Source organism: Lithobates pipiens, unplaced genomic scaffold, assembly GCF_037356315.1.
Source record: "Lithobates pipiens isolate NorthernLeopardFrog02 unplaced genomic scaffold, aLitPip1_a1.2 Scaffold_25, whole genome shotgun sequence".
NCBI classification, from domain to species: Eukaryota; Metazoa; Chordata; class Amphibia; order Anura; family Ranidae; genus Lithobates; species Lithobates pipiens.
This window is the reverse complement of record NW_027507787.1, coordinates 72748576-72763980: the sequence shown is the minus strand read 5'-3', so window position 1 is coordinate 72763980 and position 15405 is coordinate 72748576. Positions and strand designations below refer to the sequence as shown.

Genomic DNA, 15405 nt, shown 5'->3' with positions numbered 1-15405 from the left:
TTAATATATGAATGCTATTTAAATAGAAAAAAAAATAAAAAATATATATATAAATATATATATATATATATATATATATATATATATATATATATATATATATATATATTTATTTATTTACATATTATATATCTGTCTATCTATCTATCTATCTATCTATCTATCTATCTATCTATCTATCTATCTATATATATATATATATCTATCTATATATCTATATATATATATATATATATATATATATATATATATATATATATATATATATATATATATATATATATATATATATATATATATATATATATATATATAGATCAGATAGATAGATAGATAGATAGATAGATCTATATATATATATATATTCAATCAAAAATAGAAATAATATTTGTCTATGCAGTTGATACGAATGACATAATAAATGTCCTTTCTAACACTGGAACACTTAAATAGTTAAGCTTGGTTTGTTCATTGAATTGAGTATGTATGTTACAAACTATTCTCTACTTCATGTTATAGTGCATATGGTCTGATCGCTCTGTGCCAGCAAAAGAGATTTTATTTCCAATCAGCTAATGTCTTCTCTCCACATGTGTCCAGCAATCTACTTACTATTGTTATAACATGAGGTTTTATACATTTTCCCAGGAGCTTTTCAGGAAGAATTAAAGGAGTGTGACAGATGGGAAAACAATTTCTTATATTTAAGAGGAGTGAATGAAGTGATGCTGCTTAACTCATTAATTTCCCATTACAAATCAAACTGAGGGATTATGTTCTAGAATCATTTAATATTATACAAGCAGAGAAAACATAATTAGGAGGGCTGAAGCACACACTACAGATTACCAGCCACCAATGCCCACTCACAAAAGGTTTAGATTTAGTATTGTTCTAATATATACATTATTAATATCAACTGTTTCTTGGTGGCTCTACTTGCTATCAAGAAAAAGGTAACATGGAATTGTGGGATCCTTATGAACAGGTATTCATTTGTTATACCCATACTGGTACAAGGGTCGCTGATAAGGCAGTACAATCAGTCCTGTTGTACTGGGCCCAGGGCCCATCAGCTAAATAGGGGGGCCCAGGACATCTTCATTGTTTATTTCTGCCTAAATTATTAAATGGTTCTGCTCCTACTTGCTTACCAGGAATTAAATTATATTTCCCTGGGCTCCATCAGGTCAACGGAGGGGCCCAGGAGATGGGAACAGAGGAGGGACTTTTTTTTGTTTATGCTTGGGGTCAGTGCTGCTTTTCCACTGGACCCCGGGGGTGGGGATGGGGGTGGGTAGGGTGTAGACAGGGTTGAGGGGTGTCTTCAGGAAGGCTGTATGGGGCCCCATGATTTCTTACAGTGGCCCAGACTTGCACAGTCAACAATGAGTTCATACAGTTTGTGATCTTATAAACCTATGCGGACATCTATTGGAGTGTTCTGTACCTGCCTAGGGTTCAGTTATTGGGTACAAGATAATTGGTTGGCTAACCTCAGAACATTCTCAGTCATGTATGAACTATGCTTCCTCCAAATGTATGAAGTGATATTCAGTGTGTGTAGAGGGGGGAGATCAGGGCTTACCGCAATCAAAACTTTGGAACAGTTAGAAAATGATAAATTGTTATGAATATTTTGGCGGTTGTACATTTCTAGCAAAAGATGAGGATTAAAATGTGTGCGAAAAATGTAACAAATTGGGTGGAAAAGCGGTTAGATCTACTTCTTCTGAGAAGACCTAGGTCACCTGATCATCCTGGATCACCTCTCCAGGTATCTGATAAAATATGATAATGATGCTATAGGGGGGCAGTATGTTTAAGGGTACATTTACACCAGCAGCTACATTATAACACAGCTGCTGGTATGCGGTGGGTTGACAGCGTTGTTGATGCACATCTCACTGTTCGCTTTTTTTATTTTTAACAAACTTTATTGAAATGTCACAGTGACAATTCATTAGTCGCTGTGTGGGGTGAGGAGGTGGATTGTGTTGTGCATGCAGTACTTTTTCGGTGCACAGCACCTCAACACACTGATCCTTGTCTTGCGTTGAAACTGCTCACAAATAGGCACCCAGCACAGTCCTACTGGACCTGGTGTGAATGTACCCTTAGGGATTGATTTACTAAAGGGAAAAAAAAACTGTGCACTTTGCACTCTGCAATTGCATTTGCTCTAGAGCTTAGTAAATGAGCAGAAACTCTGTTGACCGTCACCCAATCACGTGCCATTCATTTTCCTTGCACGTGATTGGGCTTTCTTGGCAAAGTGAAGTTTTACCTCATTTACTAAGATCTGGAGCAAATGCTCTTGCAAAGTGCACAGTCTATTTGCCTTTACTACTGTTTTGTATTTAATACATTTTGTATATTTTTATATGCTTGTTACCCCCTTTTCTAGCTAACTTCCTTTGCCCATAAAATCGCCCGGGGGACCCCCTATTCTAATTTTCTCTTTTGTAATGGGATGTGGTGAAGGTTTGCACCACTATACCTATAGGTGGTTTTCTTTTATCTATATTTGTAGTCTATTTGCCTTTAGTAAATCAACCCCTTAGTGTTGCTGTATTATAGATTTCATGTGAGCTACAACATGCTTTGCACTATAGAAGGATATACAAATATGTAACGCTGTGAAGTGGATTCTGTAATATAGCAAAATTAAAACTTTTTTCTTCTTTTGCTAAAATTACTCTTTTTTTTGTTGTAAAAAAAAAAATCTAAAGGGAAGCTCGATACATTGTGTTTGCTGCAACTACTGCTGTGTTGGAAGACAACTTCATACAGCTTTAGCAAGCATTGGAAAGCTAAAACTGACAAAGTGGGCGAGGATTTAGCCCACAAAGGAAAGCAGCAGAAAGGAAAAAGTAAAAGATATTCACTTTTTCCTGAAAACACTTATGAGCTAAAATGTATTAGCAGTGCCTCTTGTTCTTTGATATTTAAATATAAGCGAACACAGAAGTGAAGCGATGGAAACATCTTTGTATGGAGATGGGAGCAGAAGGTGGACTGTGCCAAAGTGTATAGACGGGTCCCTGTCTCCCATTACATCTCCCAGCTTCTGGATCTGGGCAGACTGCCCTACCAGGGGGCTTGCCTTGGACATTTTACTGTAGTATAGCAGTTAAATGGACTGCTGCTGAGGCTAACAGAAGAAGTGTAATGCCATCAACTACTGTGGTAGTGGCTGATGTTTTTTTAATATAGTCATGGAGACTTTTTGGTCAACAGTTATATGGAGAAACATATATTTTGAAATGTCCTGAAAGAGACCTGCTCTTACCTTTATGATTCAAAAAATCCTCTTCTTTATCCCTCTCTGATTTAATTATATGTTGTTACTGAAGCCTGACATTGCCTTACTTCATGGCTAAATCATGCCAACGGTCATTCCACTGTCTAATAATGTCTGCCTCAGGGGCAGTAAAGACACTCTCATCAGACAGCGGAGAATTGCAGTTGGAAGGGCTTGGCCATAAAGTCAAGGAAAGCCAGGCTACAATAAAAAACTGACATTAGTTTGAAAAGGCTAATAAAGGCAATAGTAAGGATCATTGTTCTGCGTCCAGCAGGATATTAATCAGGTTGCTTTGCCTGCAATATCAGATTTGACCACAAGATGGGGCTAGTCTTGAATTTACTGTTTTTGCAGAAACTAGAAACTTCTCACCTTTAACAAAAGTTCCCATCATTTTTCAGTATAAGGAAGAGAAACAGGTGCGTAAAGGTAATAGTAAGGATCTTTTATCTGACTCCAGCAGGATATTAAGTTGCTTTGCCTGCAATATCAGATTTGACCAAAAAATGGAGCTAGTGGTAAATTTACTGTTTTTGCAGAAATTAGAAACTGTTCCCCTTTAACAAAAGTTCCCATAATTTTTCAGTGTAAGGAAGAGAAACAGGTGCATCCTGGGAACTCAGACTCCATCTTAGAAACTGAAAGAATGAACCAGCTATAAGATCAGATGTTGGACTAAAACCTGCATCCCCTAAACTCAGCATCGCTGGTGAAAATTACACATTGCCATCAGCAGTCTAGCTTATTAATTGTACAGTATTTTGTGTACATTTCATATACCGATTATATGTATCTGTGTTTGTTTTTCTCAATAGTTTCACCCTACCCTGTTTTGTTAATAAAGCTTCAAAATGACACTCAGTCTGGCTTATTGCAGAACAGGAGGGTTTAGCTGCATGTCAAGCTACAAACGGGGAAAGGTGTAGCGGGGACAGAACAATCTTCTTGTTTGATTGGGTAGGTCCTGGCATTGCCAAATGCATCGTACCATTGGCCCGTCACTGTAAAGGGAGCCCTTGCTTAAGAACAGTGTGTAACATACTGTGAGAGGAGTAAGAGCCAATAACTCAGAAGCTTGATTAATCATCTGTGGCATTTAGCACCCAGGTTTAGGGAGCCCCAATGTACCATATATCAGACCTGAGACAGTGGCCATGGGCCTGGAGGCAAATATTAACTGGTATAAGTGGTACTTTTATGGGGGCAGATTGATACTAATGCATTATAGTAACATGAAGGTAATTGTGTTTATTTTTTGTGTATTACTGCAAGGTCATGTTAACATATACCTCTCTGTGCATTTTATTGTCGTAACATTCAAACCCCAACACACCTACACAACTCACTACAATGTATATTATGCCAAAAAGAGCAAGTTTAAACCATTTGTGAATTGTAGTGCACAGCATTGAAAAAAAAATGTGCATGTACAGTGAAACCAGCATCATGGTGCTTTGGGAGCCCATTTAAAATGAGAGCCTATCAGGCCAAAAACAATCTCCACTTAGCCTCCCTTGCTAAAAAGATATTGAAAGTCGCCCTCTCCATTTGGTGAAAGGAACCACTGAGTGCCTTTAAACAAAAAGAAGATCAAAACTCCTGGATGTACTTATCCTTTGCAGATACAGCTTAGAGAAGGTTGCTTTTGACCATACAATGTCACTTTACATCAATCTTCTCCTCTGCTTTCCCACCAGCTACAACCACCAGGTTCACCAAACAGCAGCTGAAAAATAAAACTGGGCTTACCTGATACATATTGGCTATTATTCTCGCAGTGACAGATCTTTGTTTTATTTTTCTCTCTGCCCTATGTCAGTAATATTACTATTCTGTGCACGTTAAAGAATGTTATTTTATCCACATGATAAATCTGGGAGTTTTAATAATGTTTCTTGAGAATTATACAAGATAGTCTGAAACGTAGTCTGGAATCTGTGATGAATTATTCACACTGTTACAGTATTTCCGTATCTCAATTTGCATTATAAAATGGTATGCCAGTTTAAAATTTTTCTGCACACCGCAAATACATGTGCTATCCAGTAGTTCTGAAATCAGATACATTATGCTGTCAAACTTAATATAATACTTACAAATAAAAACAAATACTTTTATAAAGTGAAACTTTAGCATGCATCTTGGATACATTAATTCCACAAATTCAGTAGTGTGTTTGTCATCCCCCTCATTGCTGGATTCTATATTGAACCCATCAAGGAGGGGTCTAGATCCAAAATGTGACCTTACACCCTCTCTAAATCAAGTATAACAATGATTTGTTGACCTCAGATTTCTCAAAATCATGAAGTTTATGTGTATTTCATCTTTTGATATTTTTTTTCCTTTGTTCTTTGGATATTGATTCTAAATGGGTCTGGTTCATTATAATCACCTGGTGTACTATAAGTGTTCTTATGAGAAACGTTGCAATGTCTGCATTCCTTTAGAAGTCTCTCACCAAAAATGTAATTTCTGTTAGGCTGAAGGGCTCTTTTAGCAGCATCATGGAGGTAGACAGGTCATGGTCATAGGAGGCAGGCCAGGCTCTGTAATCGACAGCCTAGAGAGCAGTCAATTACAGCACGTGGCACTGTATTTTTTAGAACAAAACGTCATTAAAACCCATGAGTGGTAGTTGCCAGCCCCCACTTTTTACTATTAATGACCAGCCTGCGCTCTGATGGGCCAGCCCGAGCTTGTATCTAGCCCACGAGCACTCTGTGCTACATATTGTATTCCTTGGGGGAGTCTTTTGCTTCAGTAGGGGATCATTTTTTCTGTATATTCTTAGCAGCAGGTTAGGGTGTCACTAAATCGTAACCACAGGAAAAATTATATATTGGGACTTTATATATACCTCTAAAGGTAAAGCGCAAAAACACCAACAATTTGTAAAAAAATTAGAAAGTAAAAAATAGAAAGTTTTATACACGTTCGAAAAAAACCTTAAAACCTGGATAATATGTCATAATTTAAAAACATCTGCCAATTAGACTTCTTGTGCTTTAAACAGGAATTGGCAGAATAAATAATGTATGAAGGTAAAATCACAATCTGAGGATCAACACGTTTCAAGAAATCTTCCGCTTCATCAGGAGGACCTTTAGATCTCAGATATGAACAGGGTGGACACTGATATCACATTAAAAAAATATATATGTTAGGAAATACCAACCATAACCCAATTACAAAATGAACAATTCCATAAAAGATCCTAATCTCCACAAGAGGGACGAGAGAGAGAGAAAAAAGGGCAGAGATAAAGAGAGGTGGGAAGGGACAGAGGGATGTAAAGAGAGGAACACCCAGGTAGGAAAAAGGGAAGGGGGAAAAGAGGAGGGGAAATATAAGGGGAAAAGGAGAGAGGGGAAATGGAAGAGGGGAAATGGGTAAAGGGAAGGGAGGAGAATAAGAGAGGAAGGGGGCCTTAGGAAACCTTGGGTTTTCCAACTTTTTCCAGTTTTGTCTTTCACGTTTTCTTCCTTTTCCCAGGTTCTCTAAGGCCCTCTTCCTCTCCTTTTCTTTGTTTGTTATTATAAATTTAGCGCCGGTACTCCTAATGAGAATGCGCTATGTATTTAAATTTAGTTTTTGCTCAAAACTGTAGTGAGTTTTGGGATTAATTGTGCTAAATTGTACTTTGGCATCAATTTGGCTGGGCTGTATAGAAGTTCTGCCTAGTCATAGGTGGGGTGTACACCTATGGGAGGCTATAGAACGCAGTCTGGTTGGATGCATTGGGTACCAATCTCTTTCTCGGAGCCAATCAGTGGGTGCGTTTGTCTCACTGCATAATCTGGGAAAGGGTACTTAAGGTGCCGAAGTCACGTGGTTCTGGGTTCCAGTCCAGAAGTTGTTACTTTCTCCTGACCAGCCCCCAGGGGCCCTCATGGCCTGGGGTATCCGTTTCCAAGCCTCAGAACTGGCTAGTTCGAGGCGCATTAACTGGGAGGAGGATTCCAAGGCCGCGTACACACGCGGGGACTGTTCGCCCAACTTTGTCCGCTGAACAGTGTTTCGGCGGACAGTCCGCCCGTGTGTGGGCTTTCAGCGGACAGTTTCAGCGAACAGTCTGCTGAACAAAGTTTTTCGGAAATTCCGAAAAACTGTCCGCTGAAACTTGGTTTCAGCGAACAGTCCCCTCGTGTGTAGGCTTGTTCGTCAAACTAAGTTCCGCGCATGCTCAGAAAGGATTTACACGCCGAAAGTTGTAATGCAGTGTATAGGACGTCGTATTTTCCGTCCCGTCGTACGTGCCGTTCACGTCATCGCGCACGGTTTCAGCAAACTGTTCGTTCGTCGTGTGTGGGCAAGTCCGTCCATGCTAATTTTGAGCGGACTGTTTGCTGAAACTGTTTGACGGACAAAGTTGAGCGAACAGTCCCCGCGTGTGTACGCGGCCTAAGGTGTTCCGGTGCCGTCTCGGGTTTGGAGAGGCCCAGCAACTCTACACGTGACCAAGGGAGGACTCTTCAGTAAGAAAGCCACGCACAAGGCTGGCTGGTCGGTAAGAGCCTGGAAGCTGAGCTGCCATAGGTATTGATTGAATTCACAATTCTTACAGTGTCGCCAGACCGGCTGAAAGGTTCTGGTATTCTGGTACAGTAAGAAAAGTTTCTACTTCTACCAGTTGTAACTAAGTTTCCAACCAAGTCTGCTTGAGAGACTTTGAAAAGCTAGAATTACCTGTTGGCTGCTAAACACAAACTTAAGCTAAAGAGTCCAGTTGTGAGCGGCTGTTCCCTGGATTGTGTACAGAGAGAGAGACTTTTATTGAAGTCAGCAGTTCCAAACACCTGAGCTAAACTCTACCCTGATACCCTCTATTCCCAACTTAGGGACTGAGTTTGTTGAGCTGTTTTATGCAAAATAAAAATCCTAACAAGGACTTCAAGTGTCGTTCTCTACAATTACTGGGTCATCAACCCTGGGAACTCCTAGACAAGGACAACGAGTATGAGCTGGTGGAGGTAATCGGTAAGCCCAGAAAAATTCAGCAGCTCCTTCAGGGGTTAGTGCATGTTGAGGCGATGTGATTACTGTGTGCATACACAGGAGTGACGTCACCTGCGGCTCAGCCATACAAGTGCCTGCAGTTCGGGAACCCGGAAGTAAGACCAGACAAAGATGGAAGCTGCCGGAGACCAAGGAGAATTTGTCAGCACAGTGCTGGAGGGCTCTGTCTGCAGGTAAGCCTGTCATAATGTACTATTACACAGTACAAGCACCCACCACACAGTTAGCAAGCACTCCCTAGCAAGACATTTAACCCTTTGATCACCCCTGATGTTAACCCCTTCCCTGCCAGTGTCATTAGTACATTAGTGCGTTTTTTAGCACTGATCACTATATTGGTGTCACTGGTTCCCACAAAGTGTCACTTAGTGTCCGATTTGTCCTCCACAAATCTAATTCAATTCCATAAATCTATGCTATAGTTTGTAGATGCTACATCTTTTGCGCAAAGCAATCTAATCAATATATGTTTATTGGGATATTTTTTTTACCAAAAACATGTAGCAGAATACATATTGGTCTAAATTGATGAAGAAATTATATTTTTCCATTTTTTTATTAGATGAGTTTTATAGCAGAAAGTAAGAAATACTGTTTGTTTTTTTCAAAATTGTTGGTTCTTTTTATTTTTATTGAGCAAAAATTAAAAACCACAGAGGTGATCAAATACCACCAAACGAAAGCTCTATTTGTGGGAAAAAAAAGGACGTCAATTTTGTTTGGGTACAACGTCACACGAGTGCGCAATTGTCAGTTAACCGCTTGCCGGCCAGCACGCGCCAATGTACTTTGGCAGAATGGCACCACCAGGCAAAAGAGGTACAGGTATGTCCCCTTTAAGAAGCGGTGTCGCACGTGCACGCTTGCCACGATCTTTGTGGCCATGACCTCGGGTCCCGTATTTTGTAGATGCTATATATTTTGCGCAAACCAATCAATATACGCTTATTGCAAGTTTTTTCTTTTACCAAAAATATGTAGAAGAATACATATCGGCCTAAACTGAGGAAAAATATTTTTTTTATATATATATATTTGGGGGATATTTATTATAGCAAAAAGTAAAAAATATTGCTTTTTTTTCAAAACTGTCGCTCTTTTTTTGTTTATAGCGCAAAAAATAAAAACCCCAGAGGTGATCAAATACCACCAAAAGAAAGCTCTGTTTGTGGGGAAAAAGGGACATCAATTTTGTTTGGGTACCACATCATACGACTGTGCAATTGTCAGTTAAAGCGACGGAAGGAAGGGGCAAATTCTTCTGGGGCTGAAGTGGTTAAAGTGACGCAGTGCCGTATCGCAAAAAATGGCTTGGACAGGAAGAGGGTAAATCCTTACGGGGCTGGGCAGCACAGTGGTGTAGTTGTTAGCACTCTCACCTACCAGTAAAAAGGGTTGCTGGTTCAAATCACAACCATGCCACTACCTGCTTGGAGTTTGTATGTTCTCCCTGTGCCTGCACGGGTTTCTTATGGGTACTCCGGTTTCCTCCCACACTCCAAAGACATGCAGGTAGGTTAATTGGCTTCTGTCCAAAAATTGGCCCCAGTTTATGAATGGGGACCTTGGATTGTGGGATCCTTGAGGACAGGGACCGATGTGAGTATGCAATGTTCAGGGATAGGGGTAGACACTCACTCAGGTTGAACTGGATGGACTGGTGTCTTTATTCAACCTTACTAACTATGAAACTATGAAACTACTGCTAATTTGAGATGCAACATTTTAAAGGAGTTGTAAAGGCAAAAAAATGACCTGGTCATGAAGGGGGGTAAACCTTCAGGAGGGCAAGTGCTTAAAAAATAAATAAATAGAGACTTTAATACCGCTTTAACCAGACACTGATAGAAGTCACAAGACGGCTATATACTGCTGGTGAGAAAAGTTATTTGGCAGTTTATATTTACTAAAATAATTGCATTTCCATGTTCTGTGTACTGTGGGAGACCAAATATAGTGAATGCAGAGTCCTGGGTTTAGAAACACTTTAATGACATTAAAACAAGGGAGTTATTTGGAGCGCATTTATACACGGGGGGGGGGGGGGGGTTGTTAATTAAAGTGTATTAATAGGCAACATATTATTTTTTTTTATATTGAACATGTCTGGCTAAAGGTAGAACACCCAAGTATTTTTGCACCTCATCCCAAGTAATCAAATGTATGAAATGGGAAAAGAGAAGGGGGATTGTCGCGGTGCTTAAAATGATATATATATTTTTTATCAATATACGGTTTCCGATATTATCTGTAAACACTGCGACAATCCCCCTTCTCTTTTCCCATTTCATACATTTTTTTTATTTTTTTTACTTTTCAGTAGAGTAGAAAAGAGAAAAAACCACTGTCATTTTTCTTAAGACAAAGAAAATGTTGAGGTCATCTAAAAACAAATCCAATTTATGCTTCCCGGGACTCAATGTCAGTCCACTAAAAGGTATCATGACCTGCGAAACATTACATGAGATCAATAAGTCTATAATTTTCCAAAATTGGAAGAAAAAAAAATATGTAATGGCCCTGACAGGGTTGAAGCGCATTACAAAAACAAATGACACGTGTGCGAAAATATTAAAGCGTGCACCTGCTCTATGGCGTGATAAATGCAGTATATAACGCTCCCAGTAGCTGGAATGTTTGGGCTGCTCCTGGTTTAAAGTTAAAACGGTGATCGTGTATCTTTTAACTCGCCAGTTGGTGATTTATCGAAAGTCACTTGCTGGCTCCCGCAGACATAAATCGTAATGACACTTGGTTGCGGATGGCTTCCATATAATGTAAATATATTCTGAGCCTCACTTTTCTGACAGCTCCCACTTGCTTGAATGTATTCTCCCAGCACATTCCTTTTTAGATATCACATGTTTTAATGAGATTGCAGAGAGAAGGAGGGGGTCTATCCCAGCACTCTAGGGTATTAAATATGATCTACAATATCTAACTGCACTTCCACTAATGCCGGATTATTGATAGGATGAGGCCAGGTACCCTTTATCTGTATTGTAAAGGGCTCTACAAGAGTTAAGTGGGTGTCCCTCTCTCCCTCTCTGTCTATCATTCAAACCCTTATCCATCTGCAGATCTGCCAACAACTAACTCTTTAGTGAGCAGGAGAGCAGTCTAGCCACAAACTCGCAGGGGATACTGAGCCTTAGTTCTACCACAGGGGAATCTCCGAAAAGCCATTCATTGCTCAATAGAGAGAAGAATAAGAAAAGCTTCATATCTGGAAAGAGACATCTTTCAAGCTGAAGGAGTCTTAAAGCGTCTCACCATGAAAAACTTCAATCGGTCTTGGAGGGTGTTTCATGTGACCCTCTCCTAGAAGGATAAACAGATCTCACTTTACCGGAGAACTAACTGGAGCCTAAGAGGTGTACATCAATGATGGGAAGTGAGTATATTTTCTTTTATATATGCTAAAGTGATAGAAGTTTGCACCAGGACCTGCTTTGTCCACTTTATGTCCTTTGTACTTTAATTGGATAGATGATGTAAAAAAATAAAAAATAAATAGATTGCCAGAAGGGAATTTTTTTTAGACAACAGCTAATATCTTAGCACTTAGAATCGAATGCGTGCTCTGCAGCCAAGAGATGAAAGTTTTAAAGAACAATGCGACAGCTCTACGCTTCTCATTTTATTTTAATTGTTTGACACTTATGCCGTAGCTGTAGTAATAATGTTGATAGAGATAATGATTGTTATGAATGCTAATGTTGTAATATTTTTTTATTCTAATTAGCACTGCAGTGGTAGGATAATTAGTAGGGGCAGCAACTCTATTATGCATTCATTTTTATATTAATTCTTCTTGAAGTAAAAATACAAGTCTCAGCATCTTGTCACATCACTATCGCATTATAGTACTTTATCGGGGGGAGGTAAAACCTCATCTGGCCCCAGAATGAGTGCAGGTATAAGACATGTCCAGTAATGATAGTATGTAATGCAGCAGGGCAGGGCGTTTGTTCATGTATGCGTTCACTTCTGCGCTTGTGCAATACCTTATGTCACACCGTATTTGCGCAGCGGTCTTACAAACACATTTTTGTTGGGGGAAAAATACACTTTTGTGAATTAAAAAAATAAGAAAACAGTTACCCCAATTTTTTTTTATTGTGAAATATAATGTTACGCAGAGTAAATTGATACCCAACATGTCACACTTCAAAATTGCGCCTGCTTATGGAATAGCGACAAACTTTGACCCTTAAAAATCTCTATAGGCGATGTTTAAAAATGTCTACAGGTTACCAGTTTTGAGTTACAGAGGAGGTCTAGAGCTAGAATTTATGCTCTCGCTCTAATGATTGCGACGATACCTCACGTGTGTGGTTTGAACACTATTTTCATATGTATGCGTTCACTTCTGCATGCAAGCTTTTATTTTTACGCTGTCTTTATTATTCCTATTAGCCCTTGTACACATGGTCTGACGTTCTGGCACCAAATCCGTTGGATTTTGTCTGGCGGATTTTGTCCGAAATGATTGCATACACACGGTTGGACAAAGTTGTCGGAAAATCCGATCGTTCTGAACGTGGCGACGTTATTTCGTTACGATGGGACTACGTTCAGGCTAGTAGCCAATAGCTTTGGTCTCGGAATTTTATCTGAGCATGCATGCCACTTTGTCCAATCGGAATTCTCCGATCGGATCATGTTGTCGGAAAATTTTATAGACCTGCTCTAAAACTTTGTTGGTCGGATATTCCGACGGAAACAGTCCGATGGAGCCCACACACAGTCGGATTATCCGACAACACGCTCCGATCGGACATTTTCCGTCGGAATGTCCGACCGTGTGTACAAGGGCTTACAAGGAATATAAACATCCCTTGTAATAGAAAACAAGCATAACAGGTCCTCTTTAATGGTGGTTTATTCACTAAAGCTGGAGAATGCAAAATCTGGCTCACTTAGTAAAAATCAGGCTCACTTATGCATAGAAACCAATCAGCTTGTTCAATTAAGCGTTGGCAATAAAACCTGGAAGCTGATTGGTCTCTATGCAGAAGTGAGCCTGATTTTGAACTCTCCAGCATTAGTAAATAAACCTGATAGAGTATTAAAAGATGTATAGATGATGATGGGCACCACTGTTATGAATATTTTGATTTTAGTGCTGCTGATCATGCGTTCATTTTTATAAATGCTGGATGTGATGTGCTGTTAACCTGACCTGCAGATTCTGTTCAAGAAGAGAAAATGATTATTATAATAATAAGGAAGGCTAAGACAATTTAGAGGGCTTTCACACTGCGCCGCCCATAGTGTCGGAGGTAAAACACCGCAATTTTAACTGCGTTTTACTGTTGGATTTGCGGTGCATTTCGGCCATTAGCGGGGCACTTCTACCCCTTTTAAAAAGGGTTAAAACCACCCGCAATAGCAGCGTTTTGCTGGCGGTATTGCAGGGCTGCCCCATTGATTTCAATGGGGAGCAGTGGTGGAGGAGCGGTAAACACACCGTTCCTTCACCGATCCAAAGAAGCTGCTGGCAGGACTCTTCCTGACGTCCTGCCAGCGCACCGCTCCACACTGGAGACAATGGTGCAGCAGTTTTAGGGCGCATTGCAGGCGCTATTTCTAACGCTATAGCGCCTGCAAAGCGCCCTCGGGTGTGAAAGGGGTCTTAGTGTAGAATTTCAAGTAATGTAAAACCCATCTGAATGGTTTGCCTATTTTTCAAACTTGTTGTTTACAAGTTAAAATCATTTTTTTTTGCTAGAAAATTATTTAGAACCCCCAAACATTATATAGATTTTTTTTCAGACACCCTAGAGAATAAAATGGTGGTTGTTGCAATACTTTATGTCACACCGTATTTGCACACCGGTCTTACAAACACAATTATTTGGGAAAATATAAAATTTTGAATTAAAAAATAAGAAAACAGTAAAGTTAGCTAAAAAATTTTTATATTGTGAAATATAATGTTAAGCCGAGTAAATTGATACCCAACATGTCATGCTTCAAAATTGCACCCGCTCGTGGATTGACAACAAACTTCAATCCTTAAAAATCTCCATAGGCGGCATATAAAAATGTCTACAGGTTATCAGTTTTGAGTTACAGAGGAGGTCTAGGGCTAGAATTATTGCTCTCGCTCTAACGATCGCAGCGATACCTCACATGAGTGGTTTGAACACCGTTTTCATATGCGGGCACGTCTGCGCGAAAAATTTATTTTTATGGGTCACTTTTATTCCTATTGCAAGGAATGTAAACATCCCTTGTAATAGAAAAAAAGAATAGCAGGACCTCTTTAATGTAAGCTATGGGGTCAAAGAGACATCAGGTCTAACATTTATACTTAAATGCAATAAAAAAATAAAATTTTGTTTCAAAATTTTTTTTTACCCTCTAAGACCATTAGGCCGGAAGTGACGGCCCTCACTCTTTCCCTCACTCAGCTCTCCCACTTTTGAAAAAGGTGATCTTGCGCCGTAGAGACCACTTTTATCTGAAAGCGGACCGCCCACCCTTTAAGAGGATACTGGGGTTATTGCAGCTATCTGCTGCCATAATAACTGTATTCCACGCCAAAATATTGACGAATAACAGCGGCGGCTGGTCCGTAAGTAGTTAACCCAAAACCACAAATTTTAGATATTGAATCTACCTAGTAACACGCCTCTTGTAATAGCGTGCCCCCACTTTGCATGATGAGCATAGCGTGCACCTTTGGATAGTAGCATTGTTAAAGGTGACGTACAGCCAAAGCTCATTTGGCAGTACTTCTCCTGTGCATCACAGGAGTGCAGTTTGTTCTGCACTCCTGTGACCCATTTCTGCAGACAGCGGGCTGAAGCCTGCTGTCACAGATCCAGTCCAGGCTCGGGCAAGATCTCAGAAGTCAGGATCCTCCCACATGCCAGGACTGGCACCCGGCTCAGCCTCTCAGCTAACGACTGAGCCGCCGCTCCCGTCCCCTCCACAGCCCAGCACTCCAGTGAGCGAGGAGGGGGCAGAGGAGGGGGCAGAACAGACAGCCGGTGACTCAGTCATTGTCTTTCTGCCCACAGAGCCCTGATAACTGAGCAATTGGTGGTGTTTGATCGCTCAGTTCTCAG

The 15405-nt window shown here is 40.1% G+C and overlaps 1 protein-coding gene and 1 long non-coding RNA gene across 2 annotated transcripts in view; both read left to right on the top strand.

The window, feature by feature from the left end:
• Positions 1-15405, top strand: part of LOC143930339 (uncharacterized) — an 892155-nt gene that overhangs the window by 825141 nt on the left and 51609 nt on the right. The window lies entirely within an intron of this gene.
• Positions 11188-15405, top strand: part of LOC143930338 (protein NDNF-like) — a 55827-nt gene continuing 51609 nt past the window's right edge. Inside the window, exon 1 of the mRNA XM_077454596.1 lies at positions 11188-11720. Coding sequence (XP_077310722.1) covers positions 11711-11720 — 10 coding nt within the window. The 5' untranslated portion in view covers positions 11188-11710. The remainder of the gene's footprint in view (positions 11721-15405) is intronic.